The 12,929-nt window shown below is 47.5% G+C and overlaps 1 protein-coding gene across 1 annotated transcript in view; it reads left to right on the top strand.

Annotated features, from left to right (window-relative positions):
- LOC101600633 (solute carrier family 2, facilitated glucose transporter member 5) overlaps positions 1-4,938 on the top strand; it is a 56,449-nt gene extending 51,511 nt beyond the window's left edge. The window contains exons 19-20 of the mRNA XM_012948560.2: positions 2,537-2,664; positions 4,726-4,938. Coding sequence (XP_012804014.2) covers positions 2,537-2,664; positions 4,726-4,938 — 341 coding nt within the window. The remainder of the gene's footprint in view (positions 1-2,536; positions 2,665-4,725) is intronic.
- Positions 4,939-12,929: the final 7,991 nt, after the last annotated feature.

Genomic DNA, 12,929 nt, shown 5'->3' with positions numbered 1-12,929 from the left:
ATTCCCTCCTTTGGACCGGGTCTCAAATCCAACAACCAGTTAGCACATTTGGCCTGCCTGTCCAGGAATGACAGATCCACACTGTTTGTTTGTTTGTTTGTTTGTGTGTTTTTGTTTTCTGAGGTAGACTCTCGCTCTAGCCTAGGCTGACCTGGAATTCACTATATAGTCTCAGTCTGGTCTCAAACTCACAGTGATCCTCCTACCGCTGCCTCCCAGGTGCTGGGAGTGAGGCATGTACCACCATGCCCAGCTCAGATCCACACTTTAAAATAAATTTTTTTTTTTATTTACTTGAGAGATAGAGAGAATGGGCACGCCAGGGCCTTTGGGCACTGCAAACAAACTCCAGACACATGTGCTACCTTGTGCATCTGGCTTATGTGGGTACTGGGGAATTGAACCAGGGTACTTTGTCTTTGCAGGCAAGAGCCATAACCACTAAGCCATTTCTCCAGCCCGGGATCCATACTTTTAAAGACCTTGTTCAGTTTCCCTCTTGCTTGATGGCCATTTATTTATTCAACAAATATTTACTAGTATCATTCAGGGCCACAGACAGGCTGGTGTCCCACTAATATGGCTCCCAGTGGTACCAAGGGTCAGGTCTGCTACCCAAGAAGGAGAAGACCCTTGCAGACAGGGAGCTGGTACCACCCACATCCTGTGGGCACCCAAAGTATTATCCAACCCTTCATAGGCTCACTTTGGCCTCTAGGCCAACCCACACCCAATGGCCTCTGCTCCTCACTGACCTCCGGCTAAAATCCCCAGCTGCCTGATGCCCACATCCACTTGTCAGTGGCTTCAGGCTCTTTCCCAGGCTGAATTCTTGGGTAGCTTTGCAGACTCCACACTCCCCTCTCCACATGTTCTCCTGAGACTCGAACCTCATTCTCCCTGCCTAGGGACACACATACCTCTCATGCCTAAGGCTAGTAGCTTGCCCCATGGAATCTGGGCTTGGGAAAAGCTGGCCATAAAGCAAAATGCACTGTAGATCCCTTTGACACAGCTTCTGGAGACACCTTGTAGACCATGCTGTGCCTGGCCCTGGAGATACACACAGCACGAGACCCACATGGTGATATCTAAGGTTATGTGACAATCGGGATGTTTGGCAGAAAGCCCCAGTACAGGGTGCCTAGTGAGGTTGGTGTTGGTATGTATAGAGGGTCTTGGTTCTGGGCCCTTATACTGTCCTTGTTTTATGAGTCATCTGGACTTACCCTTGTACTTTTTTGGGCCTGTGGTTCTGTAGCACAGAGGCCAGTTGGTTTCCACCATGACAGATGTGCCACTATTGCACCCGTTGGCTCATTTGGCCTGGCTGGCCAAATACAAGGCTTGCAGGGTCCACTGTTAGCATCTCCACTGGTGATTTCTCTCTTTCTCTGTTAAGATTATGATGTGTCATTGTATGCAGCTAGCACAGAAGGTGTCAGATCTCAGGTGGGGCTCTGGTGACGCGTCCCAAACCTTCTCTCACAAGTTGTCCCAGCTGTTCTGATAAAAGCTGGCAAAGGTGTTCACTGCTTTCCATGCGGAGGAATTTCCCCATACAACAGGCTCCTTCTCTTTCACCCCGAGGAACTAGATCAGGGGCTGGCTTGACGCTCGAGCCAGGTCCTAACAGGTGACCTCCCTGCACTGGGGGCCTTGGAGTTCCTCTCTGTGTTGGGCCACTGAGACTAGGTCATTCTTCCTTCACCAGATACCAAAACAGGACATGAACAGAAAGACATACAGATCTGTGATATTAAAATTTCATGTTATGGAAGTCGTCGATAAAACATTTAAAATTTTTTCAAGATTATGGAAAATCATGACATCAGATATTTGAGACAAGGCTCTTTAAGGGAGCCATACTGAGACAGCTGAGAAAGACTTGGACCCAGGAAAGGGGTGGTGGGTTGGCACAGTTATCCCCACACACAGCATTCAGGGCAGCACTGCACATGACCAGGGACTCCGTAGGTGCAGCAATCCCTTGACAGAATGTCAGGCTGGTCACACGGTAGAGCAAGGGCTTGAGAGGACTGCCACCAGTGAGATTCACTGTCTTCTCTTCCTAAGAAGCTGTTCTTCTGTTGCATTTCTTCTTTCTTTCTGTCTATTTTTTTTTTTTTTCAAGGTAGGGTCTCATTCTAGCCCAGGCTGACCTAGAATTCACTATGGAGTCTCGAACTCACAGTGTTCCTCCTAGCTCTGCCTCCCAGGTTCTGGGATTAAAGGCGTGCACCACCATGCCCAGCTCTGTCTGTTGCGTTTCTACAAAACTTCGCTAGCATTGGGTAGAGGAAACTGGTAGAATGATATTCTGGGCTTCTCTAGCTGACTTTGCAAAGAAGGCCTTTTAGCTTCCGCCTTGCTTTTGTGAGTAAAGGTGGGCCTCCTGTCATAGTCCCAGCATAGGTGGCCCATACAGGAAGTGAGGCGCTCCCAGGCTCTAAGGTGGGAGGCAAGGTTGGGCGGGGACCAGGGACCCTCAGAGACTTTCTCCACTCATCCTGCATCTTCTGCTCCCTACGCCCAGGTCCTGTCCCCTCGATAGTGAGGACCGAAATCTTCCTGCAGTCCTCCCGGCCAGCCGCATTCATGGTGGACGGGGCTGTGCACTGGCTCACCAACTTCATCGTGGGCTTGGTGTTTCCCTCCATCCAGGTGAGCAGCCTCTTGTACCCTTCCCAGCCACGCTGCCCCCCAGCAAGGCAGGTGGGGTTCCAGGAATCAAGAGTGATTTCCCTTCTAAGAAGATCTGCCAGTTCATCAGGGCACAGGTGATGCTCCATGTTCATGAGAGACATGCTGCAGCCCAGCTGGTTTTTAAAAATATTTTTTAAATTTATTTCAGAGAGAGAGAGAGAGAGAGAGAGAAAGAAGGAAGGAAGGAAGGAAGGAAGGAAGGAAGGAAGGAAGGAAGGAAGGAAGGAAGGAAGGAAGGAAGGAAGGGAGGGAAGAAAGAAAGAAAGAAAGAAAGAAAGAAAGAAAGAAAGAAAGAAAGAAAGAAGGAAGGAAGGAAGGAAGGAAGGAAGGAAGGAAGGAAGGAAGGAAGGAAGGAAAGAAAGAAAGAAAGAAAGAAAGAAAGAAAGAAAGAAAGAAAGAAAGAAAGAAAGAGTGAAAGAAAGGGCCAGCCAGCATCTCCAAATGAACTCCAGACACATGCGCCACCTTGCTCATCTGGCTTACATGGGCACTGGGGACTCAAACCTGGATCCCTAGGCTTTGTGGGCAAGCACCTTAACTGCTAAGCCATCTCTGCAGCCCCCAGTTGTTTTTCTTGTGTGATTTCCTTTCAATTTTTTTTTCTGGTGCTAGTGATTAAACCCAGAGCCTCACACATGCTCAGGAAGGGCCCTGCCACTGAACTATATCCACAGCCCTTGTTTTATTTATTTACTTTTGTTGTTTTTATTTCTGTGTGCTTTTTTTGTTTTGTTTTTGTTTTTTAATTTTTTAAGGTAAAGAAACCTTTATTCTATTTTATTTTATTTTATTTTATTTTATTTTATTTTATTTTATTTATGAGAGAGAGAGAGAAAGAGGGAGAAAGAAGCAGAGAGAGAATGGGCACACCAGGCCTTTCAGGCACTGTGAGCAAACTCCAGACACGTGCACCCCCTTGTGCGCATGTACAACACCGCACGCTTGCGTCACTTTTGGGTCTGGCTATAAGGAGATTTGAGCATGAGTTCTTAGGCTTCACAGGCAAGTGCCTTAACCACTAAACCATCTCTCCAGTCCTGTTTTTGTTTTTGTTTCTGTTTTTGTTTTGGTTTTTGTTTTTGTTTTTTGAGGCAGGGTCTCAATCTAGCCTAGGCTGACTTAGAATTCACTCGATAGCCCAGGCTTGCCTTGAACTCACAGTGATTCTCCTACCTCTGCCTCCTAAGGGCTAGGATTAAAGATGTTTATTTGTTTGTTATGGTTTTTAATTTTTATTTATTTGCACATCTGGGGAGAGGTGCACCAGGGTGTTTTGCTGCTGTAAATGCCCATCTGTCTTTATGTTAGTGGCTGGGGAATTGAACCAAGGGCTCCAGGCTTTGCTAACAAGCATCTTTAACTGTTGAGCATCTCCCCAGCCGCCTTGGTGGTTGTTTTTGACAGGGTCTCATATGGCCCCAGACTGAACTCCAACTTGCTATGTGGCTGGAAGAGGACATTGACTTATGGTCCTCCTGTCTCCACCTCCAAAGTGCTGGAATTTCAGGCATGCATCACCATGCCTGGCTTTATGGGATGTGGGAAATCACAAACACACTCTATGTGCTGAGACACATTTCTAGCATAGCCCTCGGGTGTTTGAGTCAGGGTTTCACTAACTCAAATTCCTTCTGCGCTCAGCCTTCCTAGTGCTGGGATCACAGGAGCACACCACCGTGGCCGATACACAACCCATTAACTGCCCCACTTATAGAAGGGAGTCCACCTCTCACGTTGGGAATGGCTCTTTGCTAGGAGGGCCTTTGGGCTGTGAAGTTCGAGACCTCGAGCAGCAGACTCCTTGCCACTTCTCTGTCTGCTGGGGACACACAGATTCTAGACTTCCAACACAGGAGGCCGCAGAGCCTATAAGATCCTTTTACTCAGGTCCCCAAACTTAATGGTTTCTTTGGGAGGTTAGGGTAGAATCCAGCCATTTGCTCTCTCGGGAGTGGAGCAAAGTTGGCTATCAAGCAAGGCCCTGTGACTCCCGTCCCCGCCTGCCCCGTCTCGGTCTAGGCGGCGGCCGGTGCCTACAGCTTCGTCATCTTCGCTGCGCTCTGTGCCCTCACTGCCATCTACATCTACCTGGTCATTCCGGAGACTAAGGGCAAGACGTTTGTGGAGATCAACCGAGCTTTTGCCAAGAGAAATGGAGTGGAGCTCCCAGAAGAGAGAGAAGTATCAGAGGCTCACGTTCCCTCGGTGCCTGCCAAGGAGACATCCTTTTAATCCCTTTGTGTGTCACCGTGGCCCACACTTGAGCTTCCTTCTTTGAGAAGGAGGACCCTCCAGGCACAGGCACCAGGGAGGGAGGGGACCACCTCTGAGATGTCTGAGCTCCTGTGGTATCCAGAAGGTTTTGGAGAGCGTAGCCCCAGAACTGGAAAGGCGGTCAGCTTCTGAGGCCAGGCAAGGGAGAAACACGGGGCAGGAAACAGGTGCTTGAGGCCGTAAGTCTACATTGGTTCCGAAGTTTAAATGATATGTAAATACTTTTTTTTTTTAATTTTTTTGTTTAAAAGAATAAAGCACAATCTGGTGTTGGGAATATAGGTTACTGGGTAAAGTGCTAGACTTGTAAACATAAGGACCTGAGTACCCATGTAAAAATGCCATGTGATGGGCTGGAGAGGTGGCTTAGCGGTTAAGGCCTTTGCCTGCAAAGCCAATGGATCCTGGTTCAACTCTCCACGACCCACGTAAGCCAGATGCAAAAGAAGGCACATGCATCTGGAGTTCGTTTGCAGTGGCTGGAGGCCCTGCCATGCCCATTCTCTCTCTCCCTCCCTCCCTCTTTCTCTCTCTCAAATAAATAAATAAAATATTTTTTTTTAAATGCAAAAAAATTTTTTTTGGAGGGGGAGGTTTCGAAGTAGGGTCTCACTCTAGCCCAGGCTGACCTGAAATTCACTCTGTAGTCTCAGGCTGGCCTCGCACTCACAGTGATCATCCTACCTCTGCCGCCCAAGAGCTGGGATTAAAGGCGTGCACCACACACCACACTTAGGGATGGAAATTGAAGCAGGGTCTCACTCTAGCCCATGCTGGCCTTGAACTCTCAATGAACCTTCTACCTCAGCCTCCCAAATGCTGGGATCAAAGGTGTGTACCACCACACCTGGAATGAACACATTGCTTGGGGGAAAAATGTATTTGGAAGTTTAATATATAAACATATTAAACTGGTCATTGTCTCTGCTAGTTATTCTCTATGTGCCCTCTCCCCTTCCCACTGAGGGAGCACTTCAGTAGGGTGTGGGTGCTCACTGTGGGGCCAGGATCATGGTTATACCATCAGCTCCTGAGGAGAAGACAATGCCTCACAGACCACTCCCTACCCTAAGGATTTTACTTTTTTTTCTCTCTCATCTTTCAAGGTAGGGTCTCTCTCTCTAGCCCAGGCTGACCTGGAATTCACTAGGTAATCTCAAATTGGCCACAAACTCAGAGCCATCCTCTTCCTCTGCCTCCCAAGTGCTGGGATTAAAAGTGTGCACCATCACATCCTGCTGATTTTTTTTTTTTTTTTTTATTTGTTAGCAGAGACAGACACAGAGACAGAAGGGGCATGCCAGGGCCTCCACTACAAATGAACTCCAGAAACATGCACCACTTTGTGCCTCTGGCTTTACATGGGTACTGCAGAATCAAACCCAAGTCTAGGGAATTAAACCCAGGTTGTTAGGCTTTACAGGCAAACACTTTAACCACTGTGCCACCTCTCTAGTTCCACATTAAATTTTTTTTGTTTATTTATTTATTTGAGAGTGACAGACAGAGAAATAGGCAGATAGAGAGAAAAAGAGAGAGAATGGGCATGCCAGGGCCTCCGACCACTGCAAACGAGCTCCAGATGTGTGTGCCCCCTTGTGCATCTGGCTAACATGGGTCCTGGGGAATTGAGCCTCAAACCGGGGTCCTTAGGCTTTTTAAATTAAAACTTTATAAGTTCAATGTCTTAGTTTCCTGTAACTATAACAAGATACCTGAGACAATTAACTCTTTTTTTTCATTTTTGGTTTTTTTTTAATTATTTATTTATTTGAGAGCTATAGACAGAGAGAGAAAGAGGCAGATAGAGAGAGAAAGAGGGAGAGAATGGGTACGCCATGGCCTCCAGTCACTGCAAACAAATTCCAGACGCATGCGCCCCTTTGTGCATCTGGCTAACATGGGTCCTGGGGAATCAAGTCTCGAACTGGGATCCTTAGGCTTCACAGGCAAGCACTTAACCACTAAGCCATCTCTCCAGCCCTTTTTTTTTTTTTTCATTTTGGTTTTTCAAAGTAGGGTCTCGCTCTGGCCCAAGCTGACCTGGGATTCACTATGTAGTAGTCTCAGGGTGGCCTCGAACCACTAAGCCATCTCTCCAGCCCTTTTGTTTGTTTATATTTATTTATTTGAGAACAACAGACAGAGAGAGAAAGAGGCAGGTAGAGAGAGAGAGAATGGGCGCACCAGGGCTTCCAGCCACTGCAAACAAACTCCAGATGCAAGCGCCCCCTTGTGCATCTGGCTAATGTGGGTCCTGGGGAACTGAGCCTTGAACCAGGGTTCTTAGGCTTCACAGGCAAGCGCTTAACCGCTAAGCCATCTCTCCAACCCACCCATTTGCTTATTGCCGCATAACAAATTGCTTCCAGATGTAGTGGCTTAAAATAGCTGCATCATGTTTGTCCAGGTGTCTGTGGACAGGAACTCAGACAGAACTCAGCAGGAATGGCTGTCCTTTGCTACTTGGCATCTGGGGCTGCAGCTGGGACATTTGAACACCCAGGAACGGAGTCCCACGAACACTCATCAGACGACTTTGTGATGGTTGATGTTAGATGTCAGTGAGACTGACCTGTGATCTGCACTTTGTCAAACCCAGGGGTGGGAGGCAAGCAGGAGGAGACAGGAGTCAGGCTTACACACACACACACACACACACACACACACATGTACACACACACACATGTACACACACACACGCACACACACACACGCACTCCAGCTTTGGGGTTGGCAGCATAGCATCAGGTCATTCACCCCGGCCCATACTGTCAAGGTTAGGATCAGACTGCCATATTTGAGCAGAAGAAAAGAACTTGCAGAAATGGTTTAAAACTAAAATCAAGTCTTTATTTTTATTGATTTGCATGTTTAATTTGGGGGGGGAGGTGCCAGGCCCTCTTACTGCTGCAAAAAACATGAGATGTTTACATCACCTTTAAAACAATATTTTATTTATGTGTAAGCAGGTAGGAAGAGAGAGGGCACACAAGAATGAGCAGGGGAGAACCACAGCCTCTTGCTACTGCACACAAACTCCAGACACATGTGCCATTTTGTGCATTTGGCTTTACATGGGTACGGGGAAATCAAACCCAGGCCACCCGGCTTTGTAAGAAAGCACCTTAACTGCTGAGCCATCTCCCTAGCCCTCATACCACTTTTTCCTTAAACATTTTTATTTCTATGTATTTATTTATTTGAGAGAGAGGAAGAAAGAGAGAGCGAATGGGCACACTAGGGCCTCCAGCTGCTGCAAACACATGTGCCACCATGTGCATCTTGGCTTACGTGGGTCCTGGGGTATTGAACCTGGGTCCTTTTGGCTTTGCAGGCAAAATCCTTAATTGCTAATGGATCTCTCCAGACCCCTTGATCACGTTTTGCATCTGATTTACATAGGTGGCTCGGGAACTGAACCCAGGCCAGCAGGCTTGGAAAGCAAGTGCCTTTAATCACTGAGCCATCTCCTCAGCGCCCAAGTCTTTCTTTTTATTATTATTATTATTTATTTGACAGAAGGAAGGAAGGAGTGGGAAAGAGAGAGAATGGGTGCGCCAGGGCCTCCAGCTGCTGCAAACAAACTTCAGACACATGCATTACCTTGTGCATCTGGCTTACATGGATCCTGGGGAATTGAACCTGGGTCCTTTGCCTTTGCAAGCACCTTGACCACTAAACCATCCCTTCAGCCCCTCTTTTTTAAATTTTTAAATTTATTTTTATTTTTATCTTTTTAGAGAGCGTGAGAGAGTCAGAGAGAATTGGCACACCAAGGCCTCAGACACTGCAGTTGAACTCCAGATGATTGTGCGCTACCTAGTGGGCATGTGCAACCTTGCACTTGCCTCACCTTTTGTGCATCTGGCTTACATGGGATCTGGAGAGTAGAACCTGGGTCCTTTGGCTTTGCAGGCAAGTGTCTTTAATCACTGAGCCATCTTCTCATCCCCCAGGTCTTTCTTTTGATCCCAGGTTTGTTTGGTTTTTTTAACCTGTGTTACTTTGCCATTGTTGTGACAAGTTTCCTGAGATAAACAGCTTAAAAGGAGGAAAGGTCTACTTTTGCTCAAGGTGCAGTTTTCAGTTCATGGTCAGTTGACCAATTGCTTTGAGGCCCATGATGAAATGGAACATCATAAGCCAGGCATGGTGGTGTACACCTATAATTCCAGTACTTGGGAGGTGGAGGTAGGAGGATCAGGAGTTCAAGGCTAATCTGATACACAGAGAGTTCCAGGCTAGTTAGAGCTACATAGTGAGGCCCTGCCTCAAAACAAAAACAAAGTACAGAGCTAGAGAGATGGCTTAGCAGTTAAGGCATTTGCCCGCAAAGCCAAAGGACCCAGGTTCGATTCCCCAGGACCCACGTTAGCCAGATGCACAAGGGGGTGCATGCGTCTGGAGTTCTTCTGCAGTGGCTGGAGGCCCAGGCATGCCCATTCTCTCTCTCCCTCTCCCTCTTTCTCTGTCAAATAAATAAATAAATAAAGCAAGCCGGGTTTGGTGGCGCACGCCTTTGATCCCAGCACTTGGGAGGCAGAAGTAGGAGGATTGCCGTGAGTTCAAGGCCACCTGAGACTCCATAGTGAATTCCAGGTCAGCCTGGACTAGAGCAAGACCCTACCTCGAAAAACCAAAAATAAATAAATTAATTCAATTTTTTAAAGTATATGGTGTAATTTTTAAACTTACATATAATTCTAAAACATACAAAATAACCTGCAGTTATAGAAGCTGGGTGGCTAGGTCCCTAGGTGGGATTTTAGGATAATAGAAGTGCTCAGTATCTTGGTTGTGGTTATAATTTCACAAATTCATAGGTCAAAGCACCAGATTATACTATTTTATTTTATGTTATGCTATTTTGTCTTTTTTGCATGGAGGCAGGGGGCCATGCCAGGGTCTCTGCCATTGTAATGGCATGCCAGACATATGTGAGATATTTAGTAAAAGCTTTTTTTTTTCTACTCTTGTGTGTATATGATGTGTACGTATGTTCACATGTGTGAGTGCAGGCACACACATGTCACAACACTCATGCAGAGGTCAGAGGACAACTTCCAGGGGTCAGTCCCCCTCTTCTGCCTGGTTTGAGGCAGGGTCTCCCGTGGGGCACTGCTCACTCCATTCGCCAGGCCAGAGGGCCGCGAGCTTCCGAGCTTCCAGGAAATTCTCCTGTCGCTTTCTCCCACTTCCTCGCAGGCGCGCTGGGATGACCGAAGCCTGCCACCACTTCGGGCTTTTATGTGGAGTCTGAGGATCCAGACGCAGGTACTCCTGCTTGCTGGGGAGGTGGCTCAGCAGATGACGCATTGGCTGGGCAAGCACAACTACCTGAGTTCGGATCCCCGGATCCCACGTAAAAGCCAGAAGCAGTGGCAGGCTTCTGAAATCCCAGAGCTCCTATGGCAAAAAGGGAAGAGAAGGCAAGAGAATTTCCTGGAAGCTCATAAACAGAACAGTAAGCAGCATTGAGCGACACTGCCTCAAAATGATGTGGAAGATGAGGACTGACCAGAAAGTGGCCCTCTGACCTCATGACGAGCATGTCGCAGAACGGGGACACAGAGACATACATGCACTCACACACACCAAATAAACTCCTTTTTTTTTCAAGGTAGGGTTTGTCTCCAGCCCAGGCTGACCTGGAATTTACTATGAACTCTCAGGGTGGTCTTGAACTCACAGCAATCCTCTGCCTCCTGAGTGCTGGGATTAAAGGCATGCATCACCACACCTGGCTAATAAAATCATTAAAAAAATATATTTTTCGGGAGCTGGAGAGATGGCTTAGCAGTTAAGGCATTTGCCTACAAAGCCAATGGACCCAGGTTCGAATCCCCAGAACCCACATTAGCCAGATGCACAAGGGGGTGCACGCACCTGTAGTCCACTTACAGTGGCTGGAAGCCCTGGCATGCCCATTCTCTCCCTCTCTCTCTCTCTCTCTCTCTCTCTCTCTCCCTCCCCCTCTCCCACACTTTCTCTGTCAAGTGAATAAATAAATAAAGTATTTTAAAAATATATTTTGGGGGGGCTGGAGAGATTGCTTAGTGGTTAAGGCACTTGCCCGAAATATGTAAGGACCCAGGTCCCATTCCCCAGTACCCACGTAAGCCACATGCACAAGGTGGCACATGTATCCAGAGTTCACTTGCAGAGGCTAGAGGACCTAGCAGGCCCATTCTCTCTCTCTCTGTCTCTCTCTTTCTCAAATAAATAAATGAAAATGAAAATATTTAAAAATTTAAAAATACTTGATTTATTTGAGAGAGAGAAACAGGGGGGAGAGAGTGAGAATGGGCACACTAGGGCAGTTGAAGGCATTTGCTTGCAAAGCCTGACACACTAGGTTCGATTACCCACTTCCCACTTAAAGCCAGTTCATTTGCAGTGGCAAGAAGCCCTGGCACATGCCCTCACTGTCTCTCTCTCTCTCTCTCTCTCAAACAAATTAGTTAAATATTTTAATTTTAAAAAGAAGAAAAAAAATTTTTTTAATTCACACAAGTTAAGCACACTGTCTGCTGGTGATTGTGTCCCTGACAATCTAGACAGCTGAAACCAGGCCTTCACTTCATCAGAGATGTTAGGGCTCACAGGCACCCCTGCTTTCTCTGGAATTTCTTCCCGGGGCGGCTCGGCAAACAGCATCCCTCCCATCACCTGCCTCAGAGGCGGTGAGTCCTGACCGTGCTTAGCTCTGAGCCTTGGGAGCGGGTCTAGCAGCTGTTCCGCGGGGTCAGGTGGCCGTGGCTGCATGTCCTCACAGCTGCAGCCGCTCCTCACATGGCCTCGGCAGCATGCTGTGCTGAGGTTGGGGACAGAGCTGAGTCGTTGCATGTGCCCTGTCTCGTGTGTCCTTTTGGAACTGAATCCCAGGTCTTTGCACTTTGCTTGGCTGTATGGATTCACAACCTTAACACCAAAGCCCAGGGCTGCAGAGACATGACTGTGCAGATAAAAAGTGACACACAGGTCAAGGCACCTCCCTGATACCCACGGCTTCCTGGGGTTCAGGAAGGGCAAGGGGTTGGGCCTGGGAACTGACTAGTTGCACTGTGGAGAGGTTTGGACTTTGACAGCAGCCTCTGAGGGACAGTGTAGTGTGGTGGTTTGAATGAGGTGTCCCCCATAAACTTAGGTGTTCTGAATGCTAGGTCCCCAGCCCTTAAGTCTCAGAGGGACAGTCCCAATACCGCAAGCCTTAGTTGGACAGGAGTCCTGAACTCCATTTCTTGTTTCCTTTCACACCTATTCTCATCCCTATTTTCCATTCTCACACTAAAAGACCCCAGTGTTTCTAACCTCCTAGACACATCCCACAGACACCTGCTTCAGTGATGGCTTTTGCTTTTGTTTTTGTTTTTTGTGGGGGGACAAAAGCAAAACAAAAAACTTCCAAACATTTGCTAGAACTTCTTTCCTCCTCTTTCTTTGCTGATTTCATTTTTCTTTTTTATTTATTTATTTATTTATTTATTTGAGAGCAACAGACACAGAGAGAAAGGCAGATAGAGGGAGAGAGAGAGAATGGGCGCGCCAGGGCTTCTAGCCTCTGCAAACGAACTCCAGACGCATGTGCCCCCTTGTGCATCTGGCTAACGTGGGACCTGGGGAACCGAGCCTCGAACCGGGGTCCTTAGGCTTCACAGGCAAGCGCTTAACCGCTAAGCCATCTCTCCAGCCCTGATTTCATTTTTCAAAATGAGATCTCATGTAGCCCAGGCTGCCCTGGAACTCATTATGTTGCCAAGGATAGATGTGACCATCTGATCCTCCTGTCTCCACCTCCCAAGTGGTGGGAATTTATACATATATACCACCATGTTCAGCATTTGTAGAAATATTTTAATATTACCTTATTTATTTGAGAGAGAGAGGGAATGAGCATACCAGGGCCTCTAGCCGCTATAAACGAACTACAGACACAAGCGCCACTT

This window comes from Jaculus jaculus, chromosome 5 (assembly GCF_020740685.1).
Source record: "Jaculus jaculus isolate mJacJac1 chromosome 5, mJacJac1.mat.Y.cur, whole genome shotgun sequence".
Classification (NCBI taxonomy): domain Eukaryota; kingdom Metazoa; phylum Chordata; class Mammalia; order Rodentia; family Dipodidae; genus Jaculus; species Jaculus jaculus.
This window is presented reverse-complemented; position numbering and strand designations above follow the sequence as displayed.